At 38.7% G+C, this 27,773-nt stretch overlaps 1 protein-coding gene across 5 annotated transcripts; it reads left to right on the forward strand.

Moving 5' to 3' along the window:
- The first annotated feature begins 211 nt into the window (after positions 1-211).
- Positions 212-27,619, forward strand: LOC101858343 (histone deacetylase 11). Of its 5 annotated transcripts, XM_013083429.2 has the most exons (13): positions 212-541; positions 8,530-8,626; positions 12,692-12,834; positions 14,188-14,288; positions 15,093-15,122; positions 18,151-18,267; positions 18,870-19,052; positions 19,707-19,803; positions 20,566-20,635; positions 22,374-22,482; positions 23,124-23,313; positions 24,993-25,026; positions 25,951-26,039. In XM_013083429.2, exons 2-12 carry the CDS (start codon positions 8,586-8,588, stop codon positions 25,010-25,012), a joined length of 1,101 nt encoding a protein of 366 aa, XP_012938883.1. In that variant the 5' UTR covers positions 212-541; positions 8,530-8,585; the 3' UTR covers positions 25,013-25,026; positions 25,951-26,039. The 5 variants fall into 5 exon arrangements, with proteins under 5 accessions (XP_012938883.1, XP_012938882.1, XP_005100021.1 ...); XM_013083428.2 differs by lacking the exon at positions 24,993-25,026 and having other exon boundaries at positions 226-541; positions 8,491-8,626; positions 25,951-27,619; XM_005099964.3 differs by lacking the exon at positions 24,993-25,026 and having other exon boundaries at positions 229-541; positions 25,951-27,619.
- Positions 27,620-27,773: the final 154 nt, after the last annotated feature.

Genomic DNA, 27,773 nt, shown 5'->3' on the forward strand with positions numbered 1-27,773 from the left:
ACACCACTGCAATCGGCAGAGTGAATATGATCCCCAGGTTTTTCCCAGATTTCTCGTCTTTCAACCACAATGCTCACAATCACTAATTGACCCAAGGAGCTTACCCCTTGTAATTGACCAAATGGATCTTTTTATTGATTTTGATCAGATATGTTTGAATCAGCATGTCTGTTACTTGCTCTAGAAGAATATATATCTATCGTCTTTATCATATTATTGTTGTTCTACTTTTAATGAATTACATTTAGCCTGGACAAAAGGACCTTACAACAAACCAAGCCTGGACATTATGGTTTTTCAACTTTTCGTGGAAATAAGCTCTGGATTCTGGATCGTTCGCTCGCTCTAGATTTACTTCGTATCTTTAGTAATTAGACTATGATAGACGGAAGTAATGTACGTACGTAGTAGCTATTTCACCAATGACTGAACAAGTCTAGCCAAAATCTTGAGCTGTGTGTACAGATCTAAATCTAGATCTAGATCTAGATTCTAGAATCTAATATCTAGATCTAGATTCTACTATACTGGGCCGTCAAAGGTGAGCCTAGCCTTCTAATACTTCTATTGCCTCAGTCAATGACTTTGACATCATCGCATCAGCCTTTAAAAACCACCAGAGTCAGTTGTGAGTCGGCCAGCTACACTCACACACACACACACACACACACACACACACACACACACACACACACACACACACACACACACACACACACACACACACTCACAAATGCATGAAAGTCAACTTGTCTTGGCACGCGCGCAGGCTTAGCCAGCTATGTCCTGGCCATGTCTGTCAAACTCGAGACTCGAGGCCTAGAGTCTAAAAGCTATTTTTAGCAGTGTTCAAGTCGTGGCCTCTAAACAGCCAGGCCCACTTGAACCAGCTTCCAAACTCGAAAATCGGACTTGATTCCTCGATTCTTTTTCAGTTTTGGGATCGAGGCCTCAAGTCTTCTTGCCACCGATCTTGCCCTGGCCTACCTGTTACGTTGTTTTCTGCTGGCCAAAAAGTCCTTAACCCACTTGCAAGAGTACCTTCCCTTTAACACCGCATGCTGAGAGCTTCTATAAGTCGCGTATGGGGAACGGAGTGAAAGGCTTTCTGATAGTCCATGTAAATGACATCCACTGACCCTCCTTCATCCATAACACTCGTTCAGTCATCTAAAGCCTCCAATATTATAATTGTGTATATAGACATGAACGTCCAGTGACGAATCCGTGTTGGTGATTAGAAATCAACATGTGTTTACAATGTGCTCTCTTACGAGCTTTTCCATAACTCATGCTCATAATGTGCCTGAACTGCAATGGTGGGGAACTCCTGCTTTTTTTTCCTAATCTTACCATCGTCATTTTTTCCTCCTCTTCTTTTGTATGTTTGTCACACTCTTGTGACCTGTTATTTTCCGTGGTGTCTTGATAGTCTAAGCAGACATTGTGCTGTTGAAGCTAGAGAGGTGAGCACACGGCGCACCGGCAGTGGAATTTTAGTTGCCGCAGGGAGTTCCCCGCCGGGTGCCTTATCACGTCGGGGTCAATGGGGTCAGCTCCCTGTTACCGTTGCCGCTCTGTCTGGGCCGACTTAATTTTTGGTACTTTTCAACGAGCAATTTAAGGCGTGTCTTTGTATTTATGGTAATTCTCATTTGTGCACCCAAAGCATGCATTTCTGCACTTGAGACTAAAAAAAGAACGGACGTTGTATCTTGCTGGTTTTGTCTGGTTATTTTGTTAGATGCGCTGGAGTCAGCAATGCAAAATTGTAATTTTTTTTGGACACACGTGAAAGAAAAAAAATTAATATAATATAAAAAAACGCCTCGGCAAAATCTGAACTTTTGGAACATGAACGGCTTAGCATTGGTGCAGATACTCAGAAAAGATGATATCTGCACATATAATAGAAAGCTGTAATTTTGCAACTTTATCCATTGGGCGCACAATTCGCAATGAAGTAATTCCTCCAAATACAACTTTATGTGTCTAATATAACCGTGAATATTCGCATATTTTCTCAAAAGTTTTTTTAAGTTACCACCATGAAGTTTCCCTAAGAAAAGTACAAATCTATTTTAGTGCCAGAATACATCTTCAGTGTAATACACGAACAGTATCTGTTACACTCCAGAAATTCCGTACTTTTCTTAAAACGCTAAGTCTAGGTCTTGTAAGTTGACTGAATAATAGGGATGACTTCTCGTAATTGGGTTATAAGAATAATTTCTAGCTTTCCAGGGACACTGAATCAGCACTAGACTTTTCCAGCTTTATTTTTTGTTTCTATGACCATTTGGCTTTGCAATAACTGACAATGTGACTGATTTCTTTACATTCATAATTGTGTCCGCTCATATTTCCGACACAAAAACTAAGAATGAATGTGTTAACTGTCATTATTTTTATTCCATACAAGAAGTTTATCTCTACCCATGTATTTACACGGTTTTGTGGGTTTTTTAATCGCTTATATTATCCCTTTTTAGTTGTATGCAGGCTGCCACAGACACAGCATGATTCATGAACAAGCGCAGAGTAACTTTTTCTTGTTTAATAGTAAAATAAGAGCTAACGCTGATCGTCTTTAGTTTAAAAATGCAGATGTGCATCTTTCTTCTCTTATAACTTGACTATTACTACTCGCGCAGATTTAAGATTTCTCATGGTAAAAGACCTGATATTCGTAGTCAGTTTAACACAGGTTTTGGAGAGATCTGTCGTGCCTTTTTAAAATTAACAATCATTTATTCATAAGTTTGTAACTAAAATAGGACAAATTGGGTACTCTACAAACATTTGTCTAGAACAAAAACTAAGGCACAGAAATTAACCATTCTAACGCAGAATAAATCTCAAGACATTGAGCTTTTAGTAACATCTGCGTAATGGTTTGCTATGTGGGATGGGGAATAAATTATATCGTTTTAAACATAGTCAAAAATGCGAACTTCCTAACCGACACAGGCAAAGTCGCTTCAGGACTAATTAACCCCGTGACCCTTAGCAGGGGAGCTCCGGCGGGCTGCTGAGTCACGCTAACTAAAGGTAACAGAATGGGGCGAAAAGTGACGCCGTGAGCAGAGTAAGCCTGATTCCCTGTATGGACTTCTCTTTTAACATCCACACCTTGATGCTCATATGACCTTTGCAGTTGCGAGCGCTGTAAAAACTACTAAAACATTCAAAGTGTCTATTCCCAACACAGTAGAATTTGCCTATTCCCAACCAGTGTTTTCTTTTGTTGGCTAACCTTGGCCAATGACTACGAGACCAAGACTTTGAGATTTTGCGTAGTCACGTGACCTGTCTGATTCGCACGGCGCGCCTTTTTCTGCTAGGCCTATAGGTCATCATTGAGTACAGAGAGTTAAAAGCTTAAATTTTTTTGGGTAAATGTTTTACGGGGCTCGCAACTGCACAAGGTGTTATGAGCGCACGGGACACATGAAACATTCTTCACTTGGTAGTAAAAATTTTTGAACTTTGCCCAACCCCTCGGGGCGGTCCACTGACTGTTCAAAGTGTCTTTAGGCAATTCCCAAAGGGGGGACATTTCTCATTCTAGTGCACTGTAGAATTGTAAATGGGCTGATCTAACAATGTCATGATCATAACTGTGCCTGAACTACAACAGGGAACTGCTGCTTTTTCTTTCCTAATCCTTACTATAGTCATTTCCCTCTACTTCTTTTGTATTTTGTCACACTCTTGTGACCCGCTATTTCTGGGACGCCTTGATAGCCGAAGCAGACTTTGTGCTGCTGGGAAGCTAGAGAGGTGAGCAGAGTAAGTCTGATTCCCTGTAATGACTTCTCTGTTGACATCCACCCCTTGGCACTCTTATGACCTTTTGCAGTTGCGAGTGCCATAAAACCTCTAACTACTAAAAAACCAAAAAATTAAAAAAACCAAAAAACTTTACCCCGATTGCGGCCAAAGCCTGGTCTCATCGATTTTGGACCACTAGGGGATCTTTAACTTTAACGTGCGCAACTTACACTCGGGACCTCTGAGATTTTTCGTCCTTTTCCGAGAAGGCTAGGTTTGGATCTTTCCTGCCATAAGATAAGGGGTGTGGCTGAAAGACAACAGTAAGAAGGAGCCAAGGAGTAGCAGTAGAAATAAAAAGGCTACAGAAAGAGTCGGAGCCCCGAGGATGGGGCAAAGGAGGTAAGGGGGGTGGGGGCTGAAAGTGGAGACGGAAGCAGATGACAATGACAGAACATTGCTAGAGAGCAGAAAAGAAGGTGAAAGGAGACAATTTTCTTAAAGAAGAAAAATTTACGTTGCTATCTGGATTCGAACCCCGGACATATTGAAGTGAATGAGAGGCGAACACCTAACCTCTAGGCCATGAGAGCCCCCTGAATAAGTTTCATCATCATTGCCTTTTTTACCCTGGATCAGGATATAGGCCACGAACAAACACTTTCCACCTTTCCTTATCCTGTGCGAGCCTGAATAAGTTAATCTAACAGTATTGGTATAATTTGTTATCATAAATTTTCAACATACACACACACACACACCAATATGCTTCTTTTTGTGTTTGGTGAATAAGGTCGTGGGTTCGAACCCCGGCCGGGTTAAAGAGAAGACTTAAAAATTGGTATTCTGGTAGCTTCCTCGCTTGACATCAGCATTCTGAGGTTAGTGCCAGGACTGGTCTACAATTTACCAATCTAAGGGGAGGGTTGTGGCTGTAGACGGAGGGAAGTCGTACAAAAATAAGATGAACTTACATAGCCTAGACCAATCACTAATCAGGCATGAATGAAGTTCACACTGTCCGACATTGCATACTTTTTTTTCACCATCAGGCCAGTGTTCAGCACACTTCACATTTTCCTCGATAGATCCCATGACTACATTGTTTACTTTTCAATGTGCATGTCAATATAGTACAGTGGAAACCATATATAACAGGCCCGGTAATAACAGGGACCCGGTAATAACAGGGATTTTTTAAATCCCCGATTTTTCTTACTCTTTGTCTCTATTAAAAGTTATCGGCAATAACAGGGCCTCATCGGAGCCCCACCGGTTATAGCAGGGACAAAGGCTCGTTAACAATGTGTAAAAAGACAAAGAGAGAGAGAGAGAATAACGCAGTGATGGAGCAAGCCCATGCAAGACATGCCACTGCAAGCACACGCAGCGTGTGAAACGAGAGAGGGCTGCGGTATGCTGCAGACCTCGATCTAGCCCGAAACCTAGCAACACGCACGCGTAATATGTCACCAACGATGTCAAGCGCAAGAGAAAATGCGTTTCAATTGACAAAAAAACCAAAACGAAATAATCCAGGTTGTTGACAAAAAGCAAGCTCCACTGGCAGAGATTTGTCGTCAGTTCGACATTCCACAAGGGTCGATTCACACCATTATCAAGGATAGAGAGAAGATAGTAGCAGCATACTCCAATGCAAAGTCTGCTCTGGATCGAAAGAAGATGAGACTACCCGATGCAGATGCTGTGGACCAAGCTCTTCTGATGTAGTTTAAGGAGGCAAGGAGAAAGCTGGTACCAAAACCCTGTTCGTGGGTACTTGTGGCAAAGGAAACTACCCACGAATAAGTACAGCTGGATTAGTCCACAAATGCTTACTTTCTTTGCATTTCTGATTTAACAGGGATCGGATATAACAGGACATTTTCTCTACTCCCACCACCCCTGTTATATCAGGTTTCCACTGTATGACATAAGGGCTGAACTGTTTGCTATAATAGTTCCCAACACCGGTTGGGAATAAGTAAATTCTACTATTCCTAACACCGGTTGGGAAAAAGCAATTTGTACTGTTCCCAACACTGGTTGGGAATAAGCACAGCCTTCCACAATAATGGCCAATGGGGCGGGGGTTCAGGGTCGCATGCCCCATATATTTCACTTGATGTTTTGCTACTAGATAGATGTCTAGAATCTATTAGTTTTAATATTTTTTCTTGAAATTAATTGAAAGTGAAAGCTATTGATTTGGGTTTAATTTTAGTTTTTTTAGTGGTCTCATTGTATGTTATTGTTATGCAGCCAAAATATGGTGGTTTAGCCCCCAAAAGAACTTAAAAGTGCATCTGCATGTGGAAGTGAAAGTAAAATTTTATTGTTGCAGTATTATTTTACTTACACTCCTGTCTAATGCTGTGATGTTCACTTTTCTTGTTCATTTTGTCCGTTTTACAAATACTTCTGACTTAATTATATCCATTACAAATTATCAGTTTCTGGGAAACATAGCATGCAGACCAATTATGGCTGAGATCGCGACAGTTCCAAGGACACTGCTTATTATGACTTTTTTCACTTTGAGGGAGTAGTTATTCCTAAGGCTCAAATTTCAATATACATTGGAAACCTGATATAACAGGGATGGTGGGACCAGAGAAAAAAATCCTGTTATATCAGATCCCTGTTAAATCAGGAATGCAAGGGAAGTAAGCATTTGTGGACTAATCCAGCTGTATTTATTCATGGTTAGTTTCCCTTGCCACAAGTACCCACGAACAGGGGTTTTTGCCATGTGGCAGGCCTGTGCATGACACATGACGCGAGCGTGTAGCTAGGCTTAGGGCTAGATCGAAGTCTGCCGTCCTCTCTCACTTCACCCACTGCGTGTGCTTGCAGTGGCGTGGCTTGCGTGGGCTTGCTCCATCCACTGACCTAAAAGTATCTTTTTAGGTCAGTGGCTCCATCACTGCCTTACTCTCTCTCTCTCTCTCTCTCTCTCTCTCTCTCTCTCTCTCTCTTCCTCTCCCTCTCCGTTTCTTACTTTTTACACATTTTTATCGAGCCTTTGTCCCTGCTATAACCTATTGGACTCCAATGAGGCCCTGTTATTGCCGATAACTTTTAATAGAGGCAAAGAGTAGGAATAAAAGGAGATTTAAAAAATGCCTGTTATTACCTGATCCCTGTTATTACCGGGCCTGTTATATGGTTTCCACTGTAATTTTCCGAATGTTTACAAAATTCTAAAACACCCTGTTTGTACTTTGGGACATTTTTTTCTAGTTCTATTATATTGCTCTTTCATGCAAAACAAACATCTAAAATGAATCCCTCATACAGTTTTCCACCAGAATTGATGAAAAAACTTTTAATGATAGCATCAGACCAATTAAATTTTTTTCAGGCATTGTTGATGCCATAGTTCAAGTCAAACTGTGCCCTTTTTAAAAAATAGATTTTCCCATGCTTTGTGTAAGATATTCTCACAGCTCACTGGTTAGCATTCAACCGTTATTAAATCTAGTTACCAACCCAAGAGGTGGACAATTTTAGAGCACACCATCGTTGGGCAATAACCAGGCATGGCTTGCTCATTTAGCACAGTTTGGCAAAGCCGCCTGAAGTTTTAAGGCATAGATGTTGCGTAAAGCACACTCAAACAGAAGACAGAAGTAACCAGCAACAAATACTATTCAAATCTTTTATCAATACAAGATCTTTACTCTGTCCCCGTTGGATTATGCGATTATGCGGCCGTGTTTTTTCGCGTAATTCTGCAACATTTGCATCATTTTGGATTCCCGTTCGTTTTTCCCCCTTTTTCACAAAATAATTAATTAACGCCTCACCATGTGACTAAAGGGAAGTAATCACCGTAACAAGTCTCATTTAAATTTCCCTTGTTAGAAGATCTTGGTTATGGGTTGGGATTTTGTTCCTTTTGCATGTTCAATTTTTCAATCCGACAAAAGTTGTTGTTGTCATGTCTGCTGATGTTTCATGTTTGGCAGGTATCCCTGGTTTTAGTAATGGGCCAGCATCAGAGGTCCAGATGTCCTTTTTCTTTTTTTTTTTTTTACATTTTTCTTCCTCTATAGATCTAGATCTACAGCTGAAAGTTACAGAGATTAAAATTGTTGGTTGTTGTTTTTTTCTGACTGATATGTATTGTTTTCTTTCCAAATACACAACAAATTACTGATGCTATGTTCTGTTTTCAATTTTTCTGTACATAAAACATGAAAATCATGAAAATTCTTGTTGAAAATGTGCAAAACATGTCGCGAATGGTGTTACGGTAACTTGCTTAATTTTTGCATAATTTTTCATTTTTTTGCATAATTTGGCCGTCTAAATTTGCATAATTCTTCAGGGACTGTTTACTGCATTTAAATAGACATTAGTAGTGCTGTGCTGGAAGTGTTATCACTGGAGTATGCCATTCCTCTAATGCAGTATGAAGGAAGGTTCAAGAATGCATCTCATTTACCCAGCCTTTGACTGTCTTCGACATGTGAAAGCTTAATTGTGCATGCCTACTTATTTAGAGACGCTGCCCCTGCCTACATGGGTCTCGTTTTTGACTTATACTAGTACTCATTCTTGTCAACAAGGGTTGATCCCTCATTCGCGCCCCCCCCCCCTCCCTTTTCCCCCCCTCTCCTTCTCTGCTTTCCTTGTGAACCAAAGCCAAAAGTGTTGAACGTTTAAATGTTGTGGTTTAAAAACACCCCATTATAATTTGATATTTTCCAGATGTTTTATCTTTTGAGACGGTCTTTTCAATGCTTCCAGTTGATGGGGAAACTTTGACTGGGATAGTGGAGATACTGAGCTACTCCTTCTGAAACATGGCAGGTGCATCTGGGAAGACACCAGCACCAGCTATGAGGTCTGTGAAAGATCCTTTTGTTGTCTCTTTGTGTAGATAGTTGTGATTAACTCTTATTTGTAGCTTGCAACCAGTAAGCAATTCAAGCTCCTAGAGCCTAGCTGCAATAACAATTTGTGTGGCATTGTAGTGAAATCAGGCACTCGTCAAAATAATGGAAGCGAAGAAATCAACATTTTTTCACCCACCAATTTTGTATCAATTTTATTATATTCTTTTTTACACAAAACCTATTATGTCTATTTAAAAACACATTTCTGTTGTGGATTTTTTTAAAAACCCTTTAATCTAAGGCTTCGGTGGCCTAGTGGGTAGGCTCTCGGACTCGCAACCGTAAGGTAGTGGGTTCGAATCCCGTCAGGGGGCCCGATGTTGTGTCCTTGGGAAAGGCACTTTACACGAATTTTCCTCACTTCACCCAGGTGGGAATGGTACCCAGCTATAGACAGCGAAAGATATTGTCAGTTTGTTAATGTTTGAGCGCTTAATCAGCTGCTTGCACTGTATGCTTCCCGGGAAGCTGAGAATGTTTCGGAGTGTTCTATGGTCTGCTGGGGTAATAATATAGTGTAAAGCGCATAGAGCCTGCTGTTGAGCGGGGATATGCGCTATACAAATGCTATTTATTATTATTTATTATTATTATTATTATTAAGGCTAAAAAAATGTAAATTTGCAGTTTCAAAGGACTCTGGTTTTGGAAGTCACCGTAATTTGATGGCAATTTTCTTTCTAATTTTACTTCTGATATCAGGAGAACCACACTTATTTCAATCTAAAGGACTTCTATTCAAGACATATATGAGTATTTTTCTCCTTGAAAGAAAGACAATACATATGCCCAAAAAATGACAAGCGCCTGATTCCACTGTGTCATAACATACGACGTGTTCTCAATTGATCTGAGGCTAGGCCTACTCAGGTCAGGCCCTGTATCTCGGACGGTTGGCTTCAGTATTGGAGGCCGGCCAGGTTCGGGGAGGGTCAATGTGAAAAGCGGCGATAGACAAGTGCGCTGGAGCGGTTGTTGGAGAATTCTCGCTCTGTTCTCGCTTGACTGGCCGACAGCGAACCTTGCTTAAATTCAATGCATTTTTGTTCTTGCTGCTTTTTTTTGTGAGAGTTTATTGCCTCTTATAAGAAAGGAAGATCACATCAGTGACAGAGTGTATCTTTTCATCAACATAAAAATAAATTAGGTTTGCCTTTTACCATGAAAAACAGACCATGGCACACGAGAAGGATAACTTTTGTTCTTCACTTGCAACAAAAACAAGAGACATTGTTCTCATTCTACACATTTTAACAAATATGAAATAAAGTTAATTTGACACATACACACAAACACACACACACACACACACATATGCTCTTCAGATGGAGTGCATGAAACTGAACCCAATCAGCTGTTGATAAAAAACATTCTCTTACCTCTGAAAAAGTTACTGTTTGCATGATCCGGATGACAGCTTTGCAATTTTTTTCTTCGCCTGTCCTTCATTCCACAAAGCACTTTGCTTAGCAAATCTTTTCATGAAGATATTTGCTAACCGCATCAGCGCACTCTTTGCGATAACAATATCAAGATGGAATATCGCAGGAAAGTCCCTCAAAATCGCCACTAATCAATTTTTGCAGTTTTTCAGTGGTTAAAAAAACAACAACCCAAAAAACAAGTAGGCCAGCAATGTGTCTCTGGAAAGTTACACACAAAGTACAAAATTTAATCTAAGTGGCTCCAGCATGTGACAACATCTCTAGTGAAGCTTGGATGCCTGATGCACCTCATCATGTAACCTCTTTCACGTGGTCATGGGTATGGCGAACAACCGTAAAGTACATACGTGGAAAATGCAAAAACAGGGCCGTCTCGAGTTCTGCTGAGCAAGACAAATGTATTATAATCTTTGCTCTTTGCAACATTGCCAATGGCTGTCAGCTTCATTTCCATTTTTTTTTTTGTGGGGGGGGGGGAGTGTTTTACTATGCTCGCAACTGCATAAGGTCATATGAGTGTGTGGGACACATGAAACTTTTTTCAGTTAGTAGGAAATTTTGAATTTTGCCAAAGCCTATTCTTAATAATTTTAGACCTCCAAGGGATCTTTAACGTGCACAACTTGCACAGGGGCCCTCCGAGATTTTCCGCCCTTGTCCGAGAAGGCTAGGTGTAGATCTTTCCTACCAGAAGATCAGGGGTGTAGCTGAAAGAAAGCAGTAAGAAGGAGCCAAGGAGTGGCAGAAGAAAGGCTGCAGAAAGAGTCAGGAGCCCAGAAAAGGAGGTGAGGGGGTGGGGGCAGAAAGAGGAGACGAAAGCAGACGACAGAACATTACCAGAGAGCAGGAAAGGAGGTGAAAGGAGACAATTTTAGAGAAGAAAATTTTTCGGTCGCTACCTGGATTCTAACCCGGCACCTTTGAATGAGAGGCCAACACCTTGACCTCAGGGCCACGAGAGCCCTCCTTTCCATTGTTTGATAAATGAATCGAACTTGAAGGCATCTCTTTCTTTGAATACGCTCATTTTTTAATTATCAACAGCTCAAGAAGAAGCTGAACTTTTTGTAGTTGCTCTCTTTTTTAGAGCTGGTGTGCCACAACATGATGGTGGTACTTCTGGAAATATTAATGGTGGCTCTGTGGGCAACATAAATTTACCAGCCCGCGCCAAACGTACATCAGGTGGGAAGTTTACAGAGCAAACTCCCATGTAATCAGTGACATCTACGATTAATTTATTTGGGACACTCTTGACCCACTGTGTTTTTTTTCTGAATCTTTTCTCTTTCTTCCCATGTTCAAATGTTGCGCACACGATTCTTTGTGCTGAAACTGAGACATCAGCTGAAAACTTTTTCACAGTAACAATAACATTCAATATGAAAGAAAACTAGAACCTGGGCTGAACACAAAAACACATAATATAAGGACAAATTTAATCCTTAGAATTAAGTGTAGTAAAAATACGTCCAAAGGAAAAGAACTTGTACATCCAAGATCTCTGAATGAACCAATGAAGAGGCTAGGAGATTAGACAGACTAGACGGCTACACACTACACACTACACACATTACACTATCGGCAGGCAAAAGCATAATGCAAGAATGTTCCATCACCTGTATACATTATATTAGTATAAGAGCATCTGCCTATCGCCACTTTTCACTTTTAATTGCTGTTTTTCGCTTTGATCCTCGATAAGATAAGGACTAGTCTTGAGGCAAGCTTATCAAGATAAGGTCATCCAAACCAGACTCCCATGCCGGAGCCAACCGTACGGGATATAGGGCCTGAACTGAGAAGGCCTCGATCTGAGGCCATTCCCATCACATCAGGAAAGTTGATAAGCTTGTCAAAAAGTTTGCAGGTCAAATGCCAACAGTGCCCTGTTCTAGTATTACTAGTAAGGTCACAATTTCATAGCACAACTCTAGTAATTGACACGGTTAGGTTTTGTTATATTTCATTTCATAAAGGGGAAATTGAGCCCAGTCTTAAATTAACTACGTTTCAAGCCACAGCTTCAGGGTTGAAATTTGTTAGGAAATGACTCACTCACTCTTAAGTATACCGTAGTAGAAAATGTGGAACCTACTTTTTCACCCTTCTTGTGCTTGATATAACTGTGAATGGATGTCTTGGCCCGATGTAGTCCTGCACCTGAGTAATACAAACACTCCTAGATGCCTCATGAAGTCAAGTCCACCAGCAGTGAGAAGGGAATCATCTGTTTTATGCTGTGCATTTTGTATTCTATGCCTAGCAGAGGTCAGGTATGTTAAGATATATATATAGATCCTATTCTACTGTACTTTTATCAGCATCGTGGTTCTGACTGTAACTTTTTTCCCCTGTTCCTACCCCAGACAATGCCCTCACGCTACTGCAAATAACAACTTTTGAAGACCAACATCTGATTTAACATGGCGTTGAGCCGAAGAGCATGTGCACGAAGGCTACTGGAATGACAGCTACAACAACTATAAGTATCCCAGACGGGGTGCCATTGATAAGTTAAAGAACTAGATATAAAGTTATTGTATTTTTTTTTTTCAAATTTTACAGATGCAGGCAGTATGAAGCTGAAATTAAGCTTACACAGTGGCCCATCATATACAGTAGTGAGTACAACATAGGCTTCTGTGGATTAGAAAAGCTGCATCCATTTGATGCTGGAAAATGGGGTCGTATCTTCAACTTTCTTAAAGGTGAGATGAGTTTACTTTATAATTGTTTTTGTAAAACTACTTATGATAATGAAATAGGCTGATGTGCAGTGCTATAATAAAGTAACTAGGATTTTGAGTTGTCTGTAAAAGCAGAGGGTAACCACCTGATAGTGTAGTAAGTGAGATTTGTTATATTTTTATCTTGAAATACTAGTTCTGAATTTGAGGCTGACATGCCTTATCTTTGAACACGTTTACAGTGGAACTCTGATTCAACGAGAACTTGAATTCAACGAGATGAGATAGATTCCTCGTTTTTTTTCTTCTTTAAAATCAATAAAAATAACCCGAATTCAACTAGCACTTACACCAGTGAGCTCGGATTCAACTAAGTCGCTTCCAGGGTGGACAGCCCCCGCAGACGTGGCTTTGCTAATTTTTCTCCCGGAACGAACTTTATCTATTCCCAGAAACCATCCATTGCTCCTGCATCGTGAACCATTATTCACTTAACCGATTGCATGCGACCAATCAGTGGCCTTTTTTTATACCTACACATGCGTTGTTGACACGCGCACATGTCTTCTCGGGCGTGTGTCGGGGTCGGATGGGCAGCCTGCACACGTGTGGCTATGTGTGCGTGTCAGGGAGAGGGGGGGGCACTAGTGGTCAGGGCGTTATATAATAAGCGTCACAGATACAAACGCATCAATCTTTTTTTCTCCCTCAGCAACTGATCATCATTACAATGACAAGCTAGTCTCGACGTAGATCTATGTAATGAATTGTGCGCTGGTCTATGGAATCAAAAGTTGCCGTATGCTAGGCTCTACACTGCAGCACAACTTTTTGGTAAACAATCGAGACGGCACAGGCGTGTGCATTTGAACGAATCGGTTTTATTTTTTTACACAGCTCATAATAATCAGGCATTTCAGGCACTACTTGTGACTTCTCTTTATACATTACTTGCTCAGTGCCTGTAATTATCTACACAAAACCTCATGTTTGCTATAACGAACTCTCGGATTCAACGAGATTCTAGGTCAGGCTCGGCGACCTCGTTGAATCCGAGTTCCACTGTACTGTCTTACATGAGGTAAGATATGCTTTAATTGAGCCTTCTGTCTTGTAGTATTGTTGCAGTTGTTTTGAAGGATTTTATAACCTACAGTAAAGTCTGCTTAAATTGAAATCTTCGTGACAGTTGGGCTTCTTCGGTTTAGCAGTTTTTTCAGTTTAGAGAGGTTGCTCAGATAGCAAAGACAAATATCTGGGATTATATCTGCTTTTGGTTTACTACTGTTAGTGTATTAACCGTGGTCAGTTTAACTGGACTCTACTGTAATTCCATAGTGAAGTATATGCCTTACTTTGTTGTTTTTTTATAAGATGCTGGTATGCTGAGAGACGACACTATAATTGAACCAATGGAAGCGTCTGAAACAGAACTGCTATTGGTTCATACAAAACGCTACATCAGCAGTCTCAGGGTATGGTGAAACTGTCTCTCTTTACTAATATTTGAAAGGCCGCATGACAAAACTTCTTTTTGAGGTCGGTTTATTGATTGTTTGATTGATCACTTAAAACTATTGTGAATAATAAGTTAGAAGAAATAAATGCTTTGTCACTACTGGTGGGAGCTGAGATGAGGCATTATGGTGGCAGTAGTTCTGTACTTGAGCTTTTTATGAATGCTATTTTACCATGCTGCAATCTATTGTTGAAATGAGTGATCCTTCTGAAACTTAAGCATTTGAAATCTCCCTGCTTGAACTTACGAGTCTCCCTGCTTGCAGTTATTCTTTTAGGTCAAAGACAAACAATTGTTGTTGTTTTTTCTGAAAATATGAACTGCAGGATTTCCTCCTTGATAAAGATTTATCTTGCTAAACCTCCTTGTTGAATTAGTACCTGTGCATTTATGCCCTTGTTATCAGGGTGGGATCTTCCCCCTTTTTTTCTCTTCCTATTTTTTGGGGTGTTTATTTTAAGATGTCATTTTAAAAATACTCTAAATATTTGGGACTTGAAATGGGCACATAATTCAGCCTTGCAGAGATTTAGCAAAAGTCTTTTTATTCATCAACTCTCAACATACTTTGAATCATGTATTGTGTTGGATTTTTAAGTGCATGGTTGGTTTACAGTGAAGCCTGTCTCATGTTTTTACTTACGTACAATGCATGTAGTCTTTCATGTTTTAAATCTCTTTCCACTTAAATAGTATATTTTTACCACCCTTTCTGTCTACTTCATTCATTTTTGTGCATTTTTTTTACCATTGTCTTAAGCTTACAAATATTGTGGAGGGAATCAATGAGGTACTTATTGTTTTTGATTCTCAATTTCAGGCTTTTTTGTGCTTTGAAGTGTCCAATTTTCTTTTACTGCGTTTTTTTACCTTGTACATATTTTCATGTGTTCGGTCTGTTTTGTGAGAGTGGGGTCTGTGGAAGTGCTTTTGTCAGTGCATATGTTTACTTTATAAAAAAAACCCAAGCAAAATAAGAATATGATTAAAAAGAATGGGTTTGTTTCAGATTCTGATATTCCCAGGATGCATGACTTCTTACACCACAAAATCAAAGATCATGTATTATTAAGCAGATTATATGACTGGTTTGTATAACTCCCACTTTCCAACTTCTAGTTGGCTTTTTTTACAGCTTTTCTATGAGCATCAAATGTGTTCTTTGGCTTTTGGCTTGATGTTATAGCGTACCTGACATACCAACCTGCAGATGAAACCCAGAGCATTGGTCGCGTTAATCATATAACCAGGTGTTATGAGGCAGTACAAGACAAGTATTCATCCCATTGTCAACCTGTCTTGGTCCATAATGGGATCTTTAGAAACAATTGTAAACAGTCAAAATGATTTGCCTTAACATTCTTGATCTTCGGTAAAAATGCATGCTCATCTCACCCATTCAGTTTGACCTCCAGATTTTATGCTTCAATCGGGCTTCTTTTCTCAAGCATATTATACTTGAATTGGTGACATATCTGGATGGGTTTGAAGTGGTTTGGAAGGGGTGTATGATATTCATAAATAACGGAACTTTGTTGTCATTTTTGTTGTTGTTGATGTGTTTCCTCAGTCTAGGTTTCCTTTTTATTTCTTTGTTTGGATAAAATCCTGTCCTTAACAAGACATGGATATGTATTTTGATTTATATATATATTATATTTTATTATATATATAATATGTGAACAGTTTCGTGCCAGAATGCGTCATATCCATTTTGCAGGTTTTGAGAAAAATGAATATTTTGGTTCATCTCCAATGTGCTAAATAATCTTGAGCAACTTTGGTTTTGAAATGAACATGATGTAAGGCTTAGATGATATTTCTTTTATGATGAAATCTGTTGGATTCTTATTTTTAAGATTGGTGAAATCTCTGCACATTTTTTACATATCCTCTTAATATTTGTAAGGAAGGGAAAGATTTGTCAACAATCTTTTGCTGACCATAAGCGAAGTCTTGTGATCCCAGGAAAGAACTTGATTGGCATGCAAAGGATATGTCGCGTTTTTTTCAAAAATGGTCTTTTTTTCGCGTTGTGTATAAAACGCGTAACTTTCTGCAGTTATTTTTATAGAGGAAAATTGCTTTTTATGAAAAAAGAAGTCGACTGTGGAATGTGCCTCACCTTTCTAGATACAAGAGTACTAGTCTTGATCCAACTTTGAAATTGGCGATGTCGCATTTTGTCGTCAAACTGTTCATACATATATATATATAGATATATATACAAAAAGACACTGGTACCGTAACAATGGCATTATCTTAACCGTTGGGTGATGATTATAATTATTATTATTATAATAATTATAATAATGACAACATTTCTTTGTTGTTGAGTAGTGTTCCTGTTTCATTTAAGATTTTTGACCAGGAGAGAAAAGAATAAAGTAAGAAAATTGTGAATGGTGCCGGAATATGTTGCAACACATCTAAATCATGTATATTTATACTTATTTTATCACAGTGTAAGTGTACTCTAGAAGCACAAGCTGCTCATTAGTCATGTTGCCATAAGACTTCCTTGAAACTGTAATGTTCAGCAACTTATGTGCATTTTACGAGATTGGTGTATACTAAGAGCTTTGAAAGCAAAGGAATGAAAAGAGAAAGTAAACAAAGAAAAGAAACAAACAAATTTTACCTTTTCTTCATACAAAAAGAGCCTGGATTTGAGAAATCTCAGGGTCACGGCTAAAGTTTAATTAGCCAAGTTACATCTATATACCATAGCACTTTTACTTATTTATTTCGGTAAAAGTGAATTTTGACCCTCCATTCTTAAAATAAGTTAAAAAGTCTTTTGGGCTAGATGTTGTGGTGACCCCTACAGAGAAAAGACTGCAGAGAATAGAGCTCCTGGATGTGCTTACATGGTCAATTAATTTGTGAAAGGGGTGTCTAAAGTTTTGTTTTACCTTTATATTAATAGTAATGCAGTGTTTATGAGTAAAAGACTCAACACTTTTGTTCGTTCAATGCCAAAATACAGATTATTGGGTTCAGAATTATACTGAATTTTATGACTTCTACAATGTTATGATCATGAATAGAAAAGGTTTATCCTCTCTGTTAGTAGATGCCTCTAATACTTGTAGAGGATACACAGTTAAGTAATCCAGTTGGCTGTTATCAAAGCATTCCCTGAGTGATCCGATCGTCATCTCTTGTGGGATTTGGCTTTTATATCCTGCTTTCGTAAAATATATGTCATTTGGTTTGTCTCAATAAGCTGTGAATTTTTTATGATTTGTTCTTCTTTTTAGTAGTTAAGTGGCATCTGAATTTTTGTTTATATCAGTGAAAGCTTAAAATTCTTGTGTACGTTTTCTTTTCTGTGCATTTGTACTGGCAGTGTGTAGTTTATACTTGATATGAATGCGGAAATAGTTTGCCAATAATTTTTATCCTTTGTTTTTTGTCAGTATAGGTTGTGGATTTTGTGAGACCCCTGAAATCTTAGGATAGTTAGCAATAATTCGTCATATTAATGTAACATTCATGAAGGGCACTGGTTGACTGAAATGGGGTGTCATGTCTTTCCTTATATGAATGAGCATGGCTGAAAAGTTTGAGTGTTGAATTCTCTTTGTCTTGTACTTGTTGTCTTGAGAATGTTCACAAAGAGGCAACTGTGTTTAGAGTAAATGTGGTCTCTATTATTCATGGGTTTGTGGGGGGGGGGGGGGGGTTGACATTTTTTTCCGGATGGATTTTTTGTACTGAAGTTTTGGAATTTATTTTTAGTTTATTATATCCTTGAAAAGAACATTTTTTCTTAAACTCATTTTACTTGTCTCATTGTTGTCTTTCTTCTACAGTGGAGCATGAATGTTGCAGGAATCACCGAAGTGCCTCCTGTTGCTCTACTGCCAAATTTTGTTGTGCAGAAAAAAGTCCTACGCCCGTTTCGTTTCCAGACTAGTGGAACAATCATGGTGAGAGACTCAGATCCTCACCTTTATCAAGTTTTGTCTATTGATTGCTCTCATTTATTGTAGTCAGGTTTTTCATGATGTCTCTACATTCAAGTGAATAGATACCTTGTCCTCTTGGGATGGTCCCACCTTTCTCAAATGAAGAGTTCAGCGACCTGTTGGAAGTATATTGTTTAGGAGGGGTAGTAGATAGCTATGTAGTTTATATTTGATGCTTATTGTTTTAAAAAATTTAATCTACATTTTGTATAGTATTATAGTTTCTGTTCAGTTTTGTTCCTCGCTACTCTAGAATTACAAAGTTCTATCTGCTCAGTAACCTAGTTTTGAGGAATTTGATGTTAAAAATTTTGAATTTCACAACATATCAAGCTTTTACGAATGCAATTCTTTGAATATTTTAATAATGACTCCAAATAATCGTATGATTTTGATAGAGTAAAATGAACATTTGGTTAATGACCTCATGGTCTTAGTTACTCACAACGGTCAAAAATGCCAGAAAGGACTTTGTAATAAATTCTAAGGTAGCGAGATGACATTTATGCACACTTCATGTGCAGAGTGACTAGAAGTGAGAATGTATTGTTATTTTCCTTCAGGCTGGGCGGCTGGCCCTAGATCGTGGCTGGGCAATCAATATTGGAGGCGGGTTTCACCATTGCTCTGCGGAAAGAGGAGGGGGTTTCTGTGCCTATGCAGACATTACGCTAGCTATCAAGTTTGCTTTTGAGAAAGTGGAGAGTGTTGCCAAAGTTATGATCATTGATTTGGACGCGCATCAGGTAGGTGCCCTAATTTTTTTTGAGGTTTTTGTTGGGGGTTTTTTTTGGGGGGGTGGGGGGGGGGGGGGGACACCCTGTTCTGATTTTTTTCTTTTGGGTGCTAAATTATGGTCAATAGAAGTAAGACACAAGTACAATCAAAATTGTCTAAGATGGCCACACGTTGTCGAGGAGAAAAGTGGGTGTCTTAGAGAGGTGGACGTCTTAGGCATGTCTGATGAAAATGAAGAAAACAAACCATTCCATTCTGAGTTCCCAACCAGAGGCGGTTGCAGGTTTGACACTGCCTATGCCCTTTAAAATGTTGGGGGTTTTGTGTCCCTTCGTTTGTTGATCTTTATTCAATGCATAATACAAGACATGTATTAGATGTTTGTCCATAGAATAAATAATACATAAATGTTTTAACTGGTTGTATCTCATTGATGCATGAATTTCATATCTTTTTCAATATAACTGAAAATACTCTGCTCAAAAGATGTCTCCTATTTTCCTGACACTGAGACTCCAGAGACAATTTGAATTTTGTTTTGTTCCCTCTGGGCTTGGCTAGCCTGTATTTGAGTTGTTTAGTTTTTTGGTTTACCTGGGCTGCTGACTCTTTACCCATTTTTCTTTCTATTTGTTTGTTTTTTTTGTTTTTTTGGATTTCAGGGCAATGGCCATGAACGAGATTTCATGAATGATCAGCGGGTCTACATCCTGGATGTGTACAACAGGGGCATTTATCCACATGATGGATTTGCCAAAAGTATGTCTCCTGTATCATTGTCATCTTCATCATCATCGTCATTACCTTCATCATCATCATCATTATCATTATCATCATCATTTTTGTACTATAGAAAAAACTACATGAACATTTTTAAATTATTGATGGTTTGCAATGGGGTGTTAAAACAAAAACTATACCTGGAAGAACCAAGGCTCAGAAAAAGAATATGAAATGTTGCTATTGTTAGTACTACTATTCAACCTATCATTTTTGTTATTACTTTGTAATTTTTATTATCCTTATTATTATTATCATTATTATTATTGTTTTGTTTAGCTATTGTTCAGCAATAGGAACACATATTATCGTTGCTCTGTTGGAACTTCGTTAACTGGAATTTTAAAATTTTACAGACGAGACAAAATACTGTCTAATATTGTTAATACTAATGCTAAGGCAATCAATTTCTGTCAATTTATTGTGATGAGCCCTTGACAAAATCCTGCAAAAATGTATATGTAGTTTACCTGAGCACATTATTATGCAATCTGAATTAGCGATAAAACATCCACTTTTTAGCAAGTTCGCTGTCTCAAACTTTGCTACACTGAACCTTGCTAAGCTTTTAGCGAGATTGGAACAGCGCCTCGAGTGGCTTTCAGTCACTCCAATCTAACCTCGCTATCTTTGGGTTGTCTGCAAATACACATGTTTAACATGCTCTAAGTCATTTTATGATGTCCCAATGGCCTGCTGGTGAGCATTATTTCCCTCTCTTTTTAAAAAAAAAAATCTCAGGAGCAATTAAGCGCAAAGTGGAACTGGGCCATTTTACAGACGATGAAACCTACTTAACATTAATACGAAGGTGAGAAATAATGGTGTTAGACCTTTAAGTGATGTTACCACTGACTGTTAGCCTTATTATAAAGTAAAAGGACTTGCCCCCATTGTGTATACTATTTTAACTCCTTTTTGTTTTCTGTTTTAATTGTTTTAAATCTAGTTCATGCATGAGAAGCAAAGTGAGCGTTCATCCACTGTTGTCTCCAGGTCTGTAAATGTTGATTCCTTGAACTTTGGATGGATGCTCTCTGCTCACTTCTTTTTCTGTCTTCCTCTGCTAGATCTCAGGGTTAGTCAACTGCTGGTTTTTCCACCTGCAGTGCAACTGATTTTTATGTATGTGACCGCTTTTCCTATTTAGTAGGGCCCCTTTCCTTCAGGCAGCCTCATTCTGATTTCGAAGGTACTCTGTATGGTTTTTATACTGACTAAAGTATTTTCAGTTTTTGTAAGAATGAATTAAAAAATTTTCTCCGGTGATTGACCAAAGCCTACTCTTATTGATTTTTAGACAACCAAGGGTTCTTAAACATTCATAACTTGCACATGGGACTTCTGAGATGCTTCACCTTTATCCAGGAAGGCTATGTGTTAGATCATACCTACCCTAAGATCAGGGGTGTGGCTCAAAGACAAGAATAAAGCCCCGGTTACACGCAACAATAAATTGTATCAGATTCGTTGTATGCGAAAACTGTCCGTTTATTCTACGTTGTCTGTTTACTCGTTCCAATATATCGTCCAGTCTTCTTTCGATGGAGGAGATTCTTTGTTATAAAGCCACCATGTCTCTTTGCGACAACAGCGATTTGCCTGCACTGTAGACCCTATTTGAAGGTTTCGAACCTGGGACCTAATGAATGGAAGGCGAACACTGTACCTCTAGATCACAGAAGGGCCCCTCCCCCTCCACCCTTCCCCTGTACATTTTGATAAATAACAGAACAGGGTCTTTAGAAAAGGGTGGCCATACTGTACCGTTATGTGTGTAAAAGTAAAAGCTTTGACTTGACTGCAGATGTGCAACGCACCGAGTGACCTTGATACACAACTTTACCATTGATGATCAATTGAATTATAAAATTGCTAAAATTTATGTAATATCGCATCAAATCAGGTTCCCTGCAAGCTACTCTGCTTATTTCGAGATGCTGATTCCGAATATGAAATCAGTTTTAAGGTGCGATAATTGTTTTTTAAAGTTTGTGCCTTAAGTTTAATCCTGTGCAGCGGCAAATGTTAAAGTGATTCTACGTCACAGCCCGTCTCCCCCTGATCTGACCATGATCGCACGGAAATCAAACAGCGCTTGATTTCTCAATCAAGTCTCCAAGCCATCGTCCAATCTTCCAAATTTTGTGCCTACACCTAACGGTCTATCGTTTGATCGCAAGATCATCCAGTTTTTTAAACATTTTATCATTACGTGTAAACGGGCTATAAGAAGGAGCCAGGATTGGTAGTATTGAATGAGAGGCGAACACCATACCATTAGACCATGAGAGCCCCCTCACTGCTCACTCATAATATTGCTCACAACTCTACTTCTGTTGGCCATGTTTTTGTAAGGGGTTACCTTAACATTGGGTGGCCAGCCTTGGAGTGGTCTCTTTTTTCAACAATTTTTATAAGTGGCTGTTTTGGAGAATGTAATTGGAATAGTTTTTGACTTCTGTGGCCATTTTTTCAAACTCACGAAAAAGCTTCTTTATTGTATTTTAAATCCCTGTGACTTAAGCACATTGCCTTCACTCCCCCAGACATGTCGATGGTGCCTTGAATGAGTTTGAGCCTGATCTAGTTGTCTACAATGCTGGCACGGACATATTGGAAGGTGACCCTCTAGGAAACTTGTCTATCACGGCTCAGGTGATTTGTGACAAATATTGGGATTTATTGATCTTACACAGAGCTTCATTGTTGTCATGTGTAGAGCAAAACTCTGGCTCTCTCCCTCTCTCTCTCTCTCTCTCTCTCTCTCTCTCTCTCTCTCTCTCTCTCTCTCTCTCTCTCTCCCTGGTTCTCCTCTCAAGTCCTTTCTTGGCTTCTCTCTCTCTGTTCTCACTCACTCTTTCACACACAGACACACACAGACACACACAGACACGTGCATACTCACACATGCAGACACAAACACACTCATACTTACCACCTTTTTCTTTTCTTTTCTCCCGACCTACCCAGAAGTTTTCTTTTTAAAAACACCAAATTCTTACACATGGCCGGGTAGGTTCTGTTATGCTTGCCCATAGGCATTGCAGTTGTAAAGTAGAATGTAACTACCTGTAAAGACTACTTGTTATAAAAGCAAATGTTGATGGATGCAGGATGCGCTTGTCTTACTTTTTTTCAAATTGAGAGACCTTTTATCTGCTACTGAGATCATTATATGTTCTTCTGAGAATAAATCAAGCAACAAACACCAAAAGTGTCTTCCTGCTAACTCTGTGACTTGACCCCTCTACTTTTCTCTGACTTCCTTCAAAGCTTGAGATTTTTTTGTCCCTCAGGGTGTCATTGAAAGGGACCAGATTGTGTTTCAAAAGTGCAGGACAAGAGGCATTCCTATATTCATGGTTACTAGTGGCGGTTACCAAAGGGAAACGGCCAGAATTGTGGCGGACTCCATTCTCAATCTGAAAAACCTGGGCCTGATTTCATGGACAGAAGCGGAGAATGCACCTTTGATAGAAGCTCCTGGTGAGAATTTGAGAAATGAATGGTCTCGTGATAGCAAATGCAAGTGTTGTTGAGAGTAGTTCTCGTCCCACAATTTAATGGCAATGTAGTAAAACCCTGTGAATGAGGCTGAATCTCCATCCATAATAAGGTATGATATGCACTTGTGTGAGGGGGTAGTATCGCTGTACCTATCAATATGATGCTACTGTACTTTGTAAAACTAAAACATTGCAATAGGAATGGAACATGGGTTCAGGTTTTCAATAAAATATGCTGGAGGTTTAAATTATGTGTGAATGTGCACTGATTTTAGTTGATTGTTACAAAGTGCTAGAAGTAGTGATGTGAGGTAAAAATGACATGTAAAGAAAGTGTTTTTGGCCTCTCCAGTGCTCCTTAAGTGTTGACAGAGTGTTCCAGCTTTAACTGTTTAAGGATTTTAAAGACTTGATCACCCACACCTGGGCAGGAGAGTAGATTTTTAAACAAAGCTATATGCATTTTGAAATATGGGTTTGGGACTCAATCTCTCAGGGTTTTACTATTTATAGTTTGTAGTTTATGCTTTTGATGTATGTAGTATTGATGTAGGGGTATTCAATGTTTCCTTTGTCTGATGTATGTTGTGTATGTCTTGTCAGAAAAAGAGGATATTTCACAGGAGGCGTGTCAGACCCCAAGGATTTGCTGCTGTTGCTTAATATTTGTAGATGAGAACTTTGTGCCTTTTTTTTAGGACCGCTGTACTTGATTTTGATTGGGCTTGCATCAACGTCACATTCTATTTTCCATTTTCAAAGTATGAGGGGAAAAAAGACCACCAAAGCACAGTTGAGCTCTTGAAATTTGAAATAAAGTAACAAAAAAAATAAAGAAGACTTCTGTTGTTTTTTTATCAAACAATTAGTTAGGAAGTCGACATTAGACAAGAAGAAGCAAGTAATTTCAAAGAAGACATGGTGTCTGAAATTCAGCGGTAGTATTTTAGCAGGAAGTTGTTTGACCAGATTACATCAATGTCAGTGCCAAAGAGGCCTCACAGTTAAAAGTTTGGAAATATCCATGCCAACACACGTAATTATGATATAATTTCACTGGTTTCCCATCCTTTAGATTCAATCTGTCACATTTGCCAGTTTTCAAAGATGATTGTCACTTATTGTAGCTTGAGCATGTTTTAATGTCATTGTCAGTTTTATTTTCCTTTCTAATCCTGGGCTGGTCAGAAAATAGTATATTTTTTAGACTAACTTTCAACATAGCCTGGTATGAAATACATGATCATAAATGGAGCTTCTTTTGATATCACATTATATGCTGTTTCACTTTTGTTGTTCACTGTTGCATATTGTTATATTTGGTAAGTAGATGTTTACAACTCGGTGATATTTACTCTATCTTTCCTTTGGCACTGTGGTTTTTTTAAGCTTTACATTGGCTTAACATTTAAGTCGTGGGTGTAGCTATGCATTGTTTTTGGTCAGTTTATTATAATTTCCTTTCCTTTTTCGTAGGCTTTCTTTGTTAATATGCTACCATTTGGGGTTTTCTTGTGCCTCCATTATTTCAGTGATTTCAGTTTTGTGTAAGTGGCTGATTTTTGTGATGTGCTTACATTTTTAGTTTAGATTATTTTGAGTATTTTGATTTTTTTATGCTTTCTGTGTTCAATGTTGTTTTGTTTTTGGATATTTCAGCCTCTGGGATAGAGAAATGAAGCTCGTGTGTCTGGTAAATATTCATTTCTGTGCACTAGCACCTGTAAAGCTTCCACTGTATTGAGTTAATCAGTTGTGTTGGCTTTTTTAATTTCTCAAGCACACCAACCATCCCTGGGGATAGTTCAGTTGATGTAGTTTTCCTTTTCACTTACTCTTTTTTTTTACCTTTCTTGACATTTGTTAGGGATAAAATTATATCTTCCTTTGTGATAAGTAAAAACCACGTTTCCAAACTTGTTGGGCTCTTCTGATATATCTTGCCTTGTTAGGACTTGTCATTATTGTAAATAGCATTGCTTTATAGATTTTATTCATATTCTACAGTGACTTTTGTTCTTCTTGCTGCAACATAAATGCTGGTGAAGGTTTTTAAGCAAACTTAAACTATAAATTAGAATTACTTGTTTATCTTTACTTTAAGAATTCTTGCAAGAGGATGGTTCAGGGGTGGGCCAGTATTGTTTGCTTTTTCTGCTTTTACATAAATTATACTGTTACGTCCATGGAAGGCTTGTACCCAATGAAACTGCTAATTCTTTGTGGATTTGTCTCACATAATTCGACAAGGAAGCTGCCGTTTTCACATACAACCTTACAAACATAAAACCCTGAAAACATTCATTGTGAGTGTGAGATGTAAAACAGCAGGTTAAGTAAACTGTATATTTTCTGTTGCTGTTATGTGTGCTTCAAGAGCCTTTTGAAAGGGAGTCTGTTTTTTTATTTATTTATTTTTTCATTTTTTATTGTTATTTTTGTAATAGGGGGAGGGAAGGGGGTTAACTGTCTCACCTTTATTTTGCCAACTTGACAGTACTTCCTGTCTTTTGGGAACTGAAATAAACTGGCCTAATGACATTTTGTTGAATATTTAAGTAATGAAACTTTTTATCTTATTATTATTTTACACTCACATTCAAGCCTATGTCTCCAGTATCGGCGCTACCCCGCAGTGGCAGTGATGGTGGCCTCTTTGCCAGGTTCAAGCGCTCTTGTCTATCACGACCCTCGACTTCATCATCTCTCAACATTGCTGCGCTTGTTAGCCCTTCGGAGGAACTTGTCCCTCCACCTACCCTGGATTCAGTCAATATGAACGCAGGTACTCCGTCACTACATTCCATCGAAACAAATGTTGGAGCACTGACTCTGAATTCTGACAAAACAGGTACAGGTTTGTGTTTAAGTAAAGAGAAGGATTTCTTTGAGCCGGGCACGTCTGCTCAAAATGACTACATGCATAGTACAAAAGTGAAATGTGCAAATCATGATGTGAATGGGCTTAGTAGCAGTGAAGGTCATAATGTAAATGAGATAAACAGCACCGTACATGATAGTGTGGATAAAACAAATAGCAGTGTACATTATGATGTGAGGAAGACAAATAGCAGTGTACATCAGAATGTGAAAGAGAGAAATGACAGCGTTCTGAATGATAAAAATGAGACAAATGTCGGTGTTTTAGTTGATGTGAATGAGACAAATAGCTGTTTGCATAATGATGTGAGTGTGACAGAGGTCACTGCCAGTTTTGCTGAAACTACTTCACCGATTACCAGTGTGCCTGCTGTATCCATTCATATTGACGAACAAAGTGACGTCACAGACTTGAAACAAAGCTAGGCAGAGCTGATGTGATGACATATCATAATTGTGCAGTAATTGTTGCTGTTTCATTTTTTTAGTCAGATATTTTACATTCCTCAAGAGTGACAAATTTGAAAATATTTATTGCAAACAAAGATGGTGCAGTGCAATGCTTTTCGTGTGCTTCAGAATGGATTTATCCTGCTTTTTACTGAGCAACTTCTTATTTAGGTTGTGAAGAATACTGTCAGAATTTCCAGTTTGTAAAGAATGCTTATTTTGGATGCGGAAGATAGCAGTGTAAATATTGTGCAATAGTGAAAGTTTGGTGGAATCGCCTCACTAAGAAATGATTGATTTCATGGGAAACTGTTAATTTGTTGTGCTCAGTTTAGTTTTAAAGTAATTTTTTTCTACTCTTGTGTTACAGATATTTCTTTTATTGGGACCATTTTCTCTCTGTGGGTGTCAATTTTGATGTTGAATAAGTTCTGAATGTCTTTACTCTTTATATGCTTTGTTTGTAATTCATGTTTCAAAGTGGTTCCCTAACAATGCAGGCAAAATCACTTTCCTCCCATTGAGGAGGGCACACTTTAAGCCTGGGTGCTTTATTTGTCAGTGGCCTTTATTTTGATGTATGTGGGAAGTGTTTTTGTGCTTGCAGATTGCAGGGGAGAGCTTTTGTATATGTTTTGGAAATCTTTGAAAGGTTAAAAGAGTGGTTCTAATCTTCATTGTCGGTCATGTTGAATGTTGTCAGTTTGAACTGTACACATGCAGTTTATATGCATATATGTTTAAACATAATCTTTCACTCCTTCACTCCCTTTCCCTTTATGGCTTAAAGAGCAAGAGGTGGTCACCATTAGAATGCTTAAATCAAAAGGCATGGGACATTGACCTGTATTGTACGTTAGATCTTTTTGTTGCTGAGACGTTATTTTAACTGCCAGTCATTTTTTCACAACCAGTGTCCAGATGTTTCTTTCCTTTTATACACTAAAAAAAAAGAAGAAAAAATTTGCCGACTGTGATAGTTCACCATTAGAGTCTTTGTTTCTTGAAGGACCATGAGCTAGATTTACATCACCACATGCTGATGCATGTGTTCGGGGCACTCGAGTCAATAGCGATAAGCTTCTGTTTGTAGCCAGCTGCGACAAGTAT

The sequence above is a fragment of the Aplysia californica genome, unplaced genomic scaffold (genome assembly GCF_000002075.1).
Source record: "Aplysia californica isolate F4 #8 unplaced genomic scaffold, AplCal3.0 scaffold00231, whole genome shotgun sequence".
Classification (NCBI taxonomy): domain Eukaryota; kingdom Metazoa; phylum Mollusca; class Gastropoda; order Aplysiida; family Aplysiidae; genus Aplysia; species Aplysia californica.

What these genes read in the sequence shown, in the direction of transcription:
- LOC101858343 (XM_013083428.2), top strand. Translation starts at nt 8,586, where the DNA reads ATGGCAGGTGCATCTGGGAAGACACCAGCACCAGCTATGAG. An exon ending in ACACCAGCACCAGCTATGAG is followed by an intron (nt 8,627 to 12,691) that starts GTCTGTGAAAGA and finishes CAAATTTTACAG; the next exon opens with ATGCAGGCAGTATGAAGCTG. An exon ending in TACTTAACATTAATACGAAG is followed by an intron (nt 20,636 to 22,373) that starts GTGAGAAATAAT and finishes TCACTCCCCCAG; the next exon opens with ACATGTCGATGGTGCCTTGA.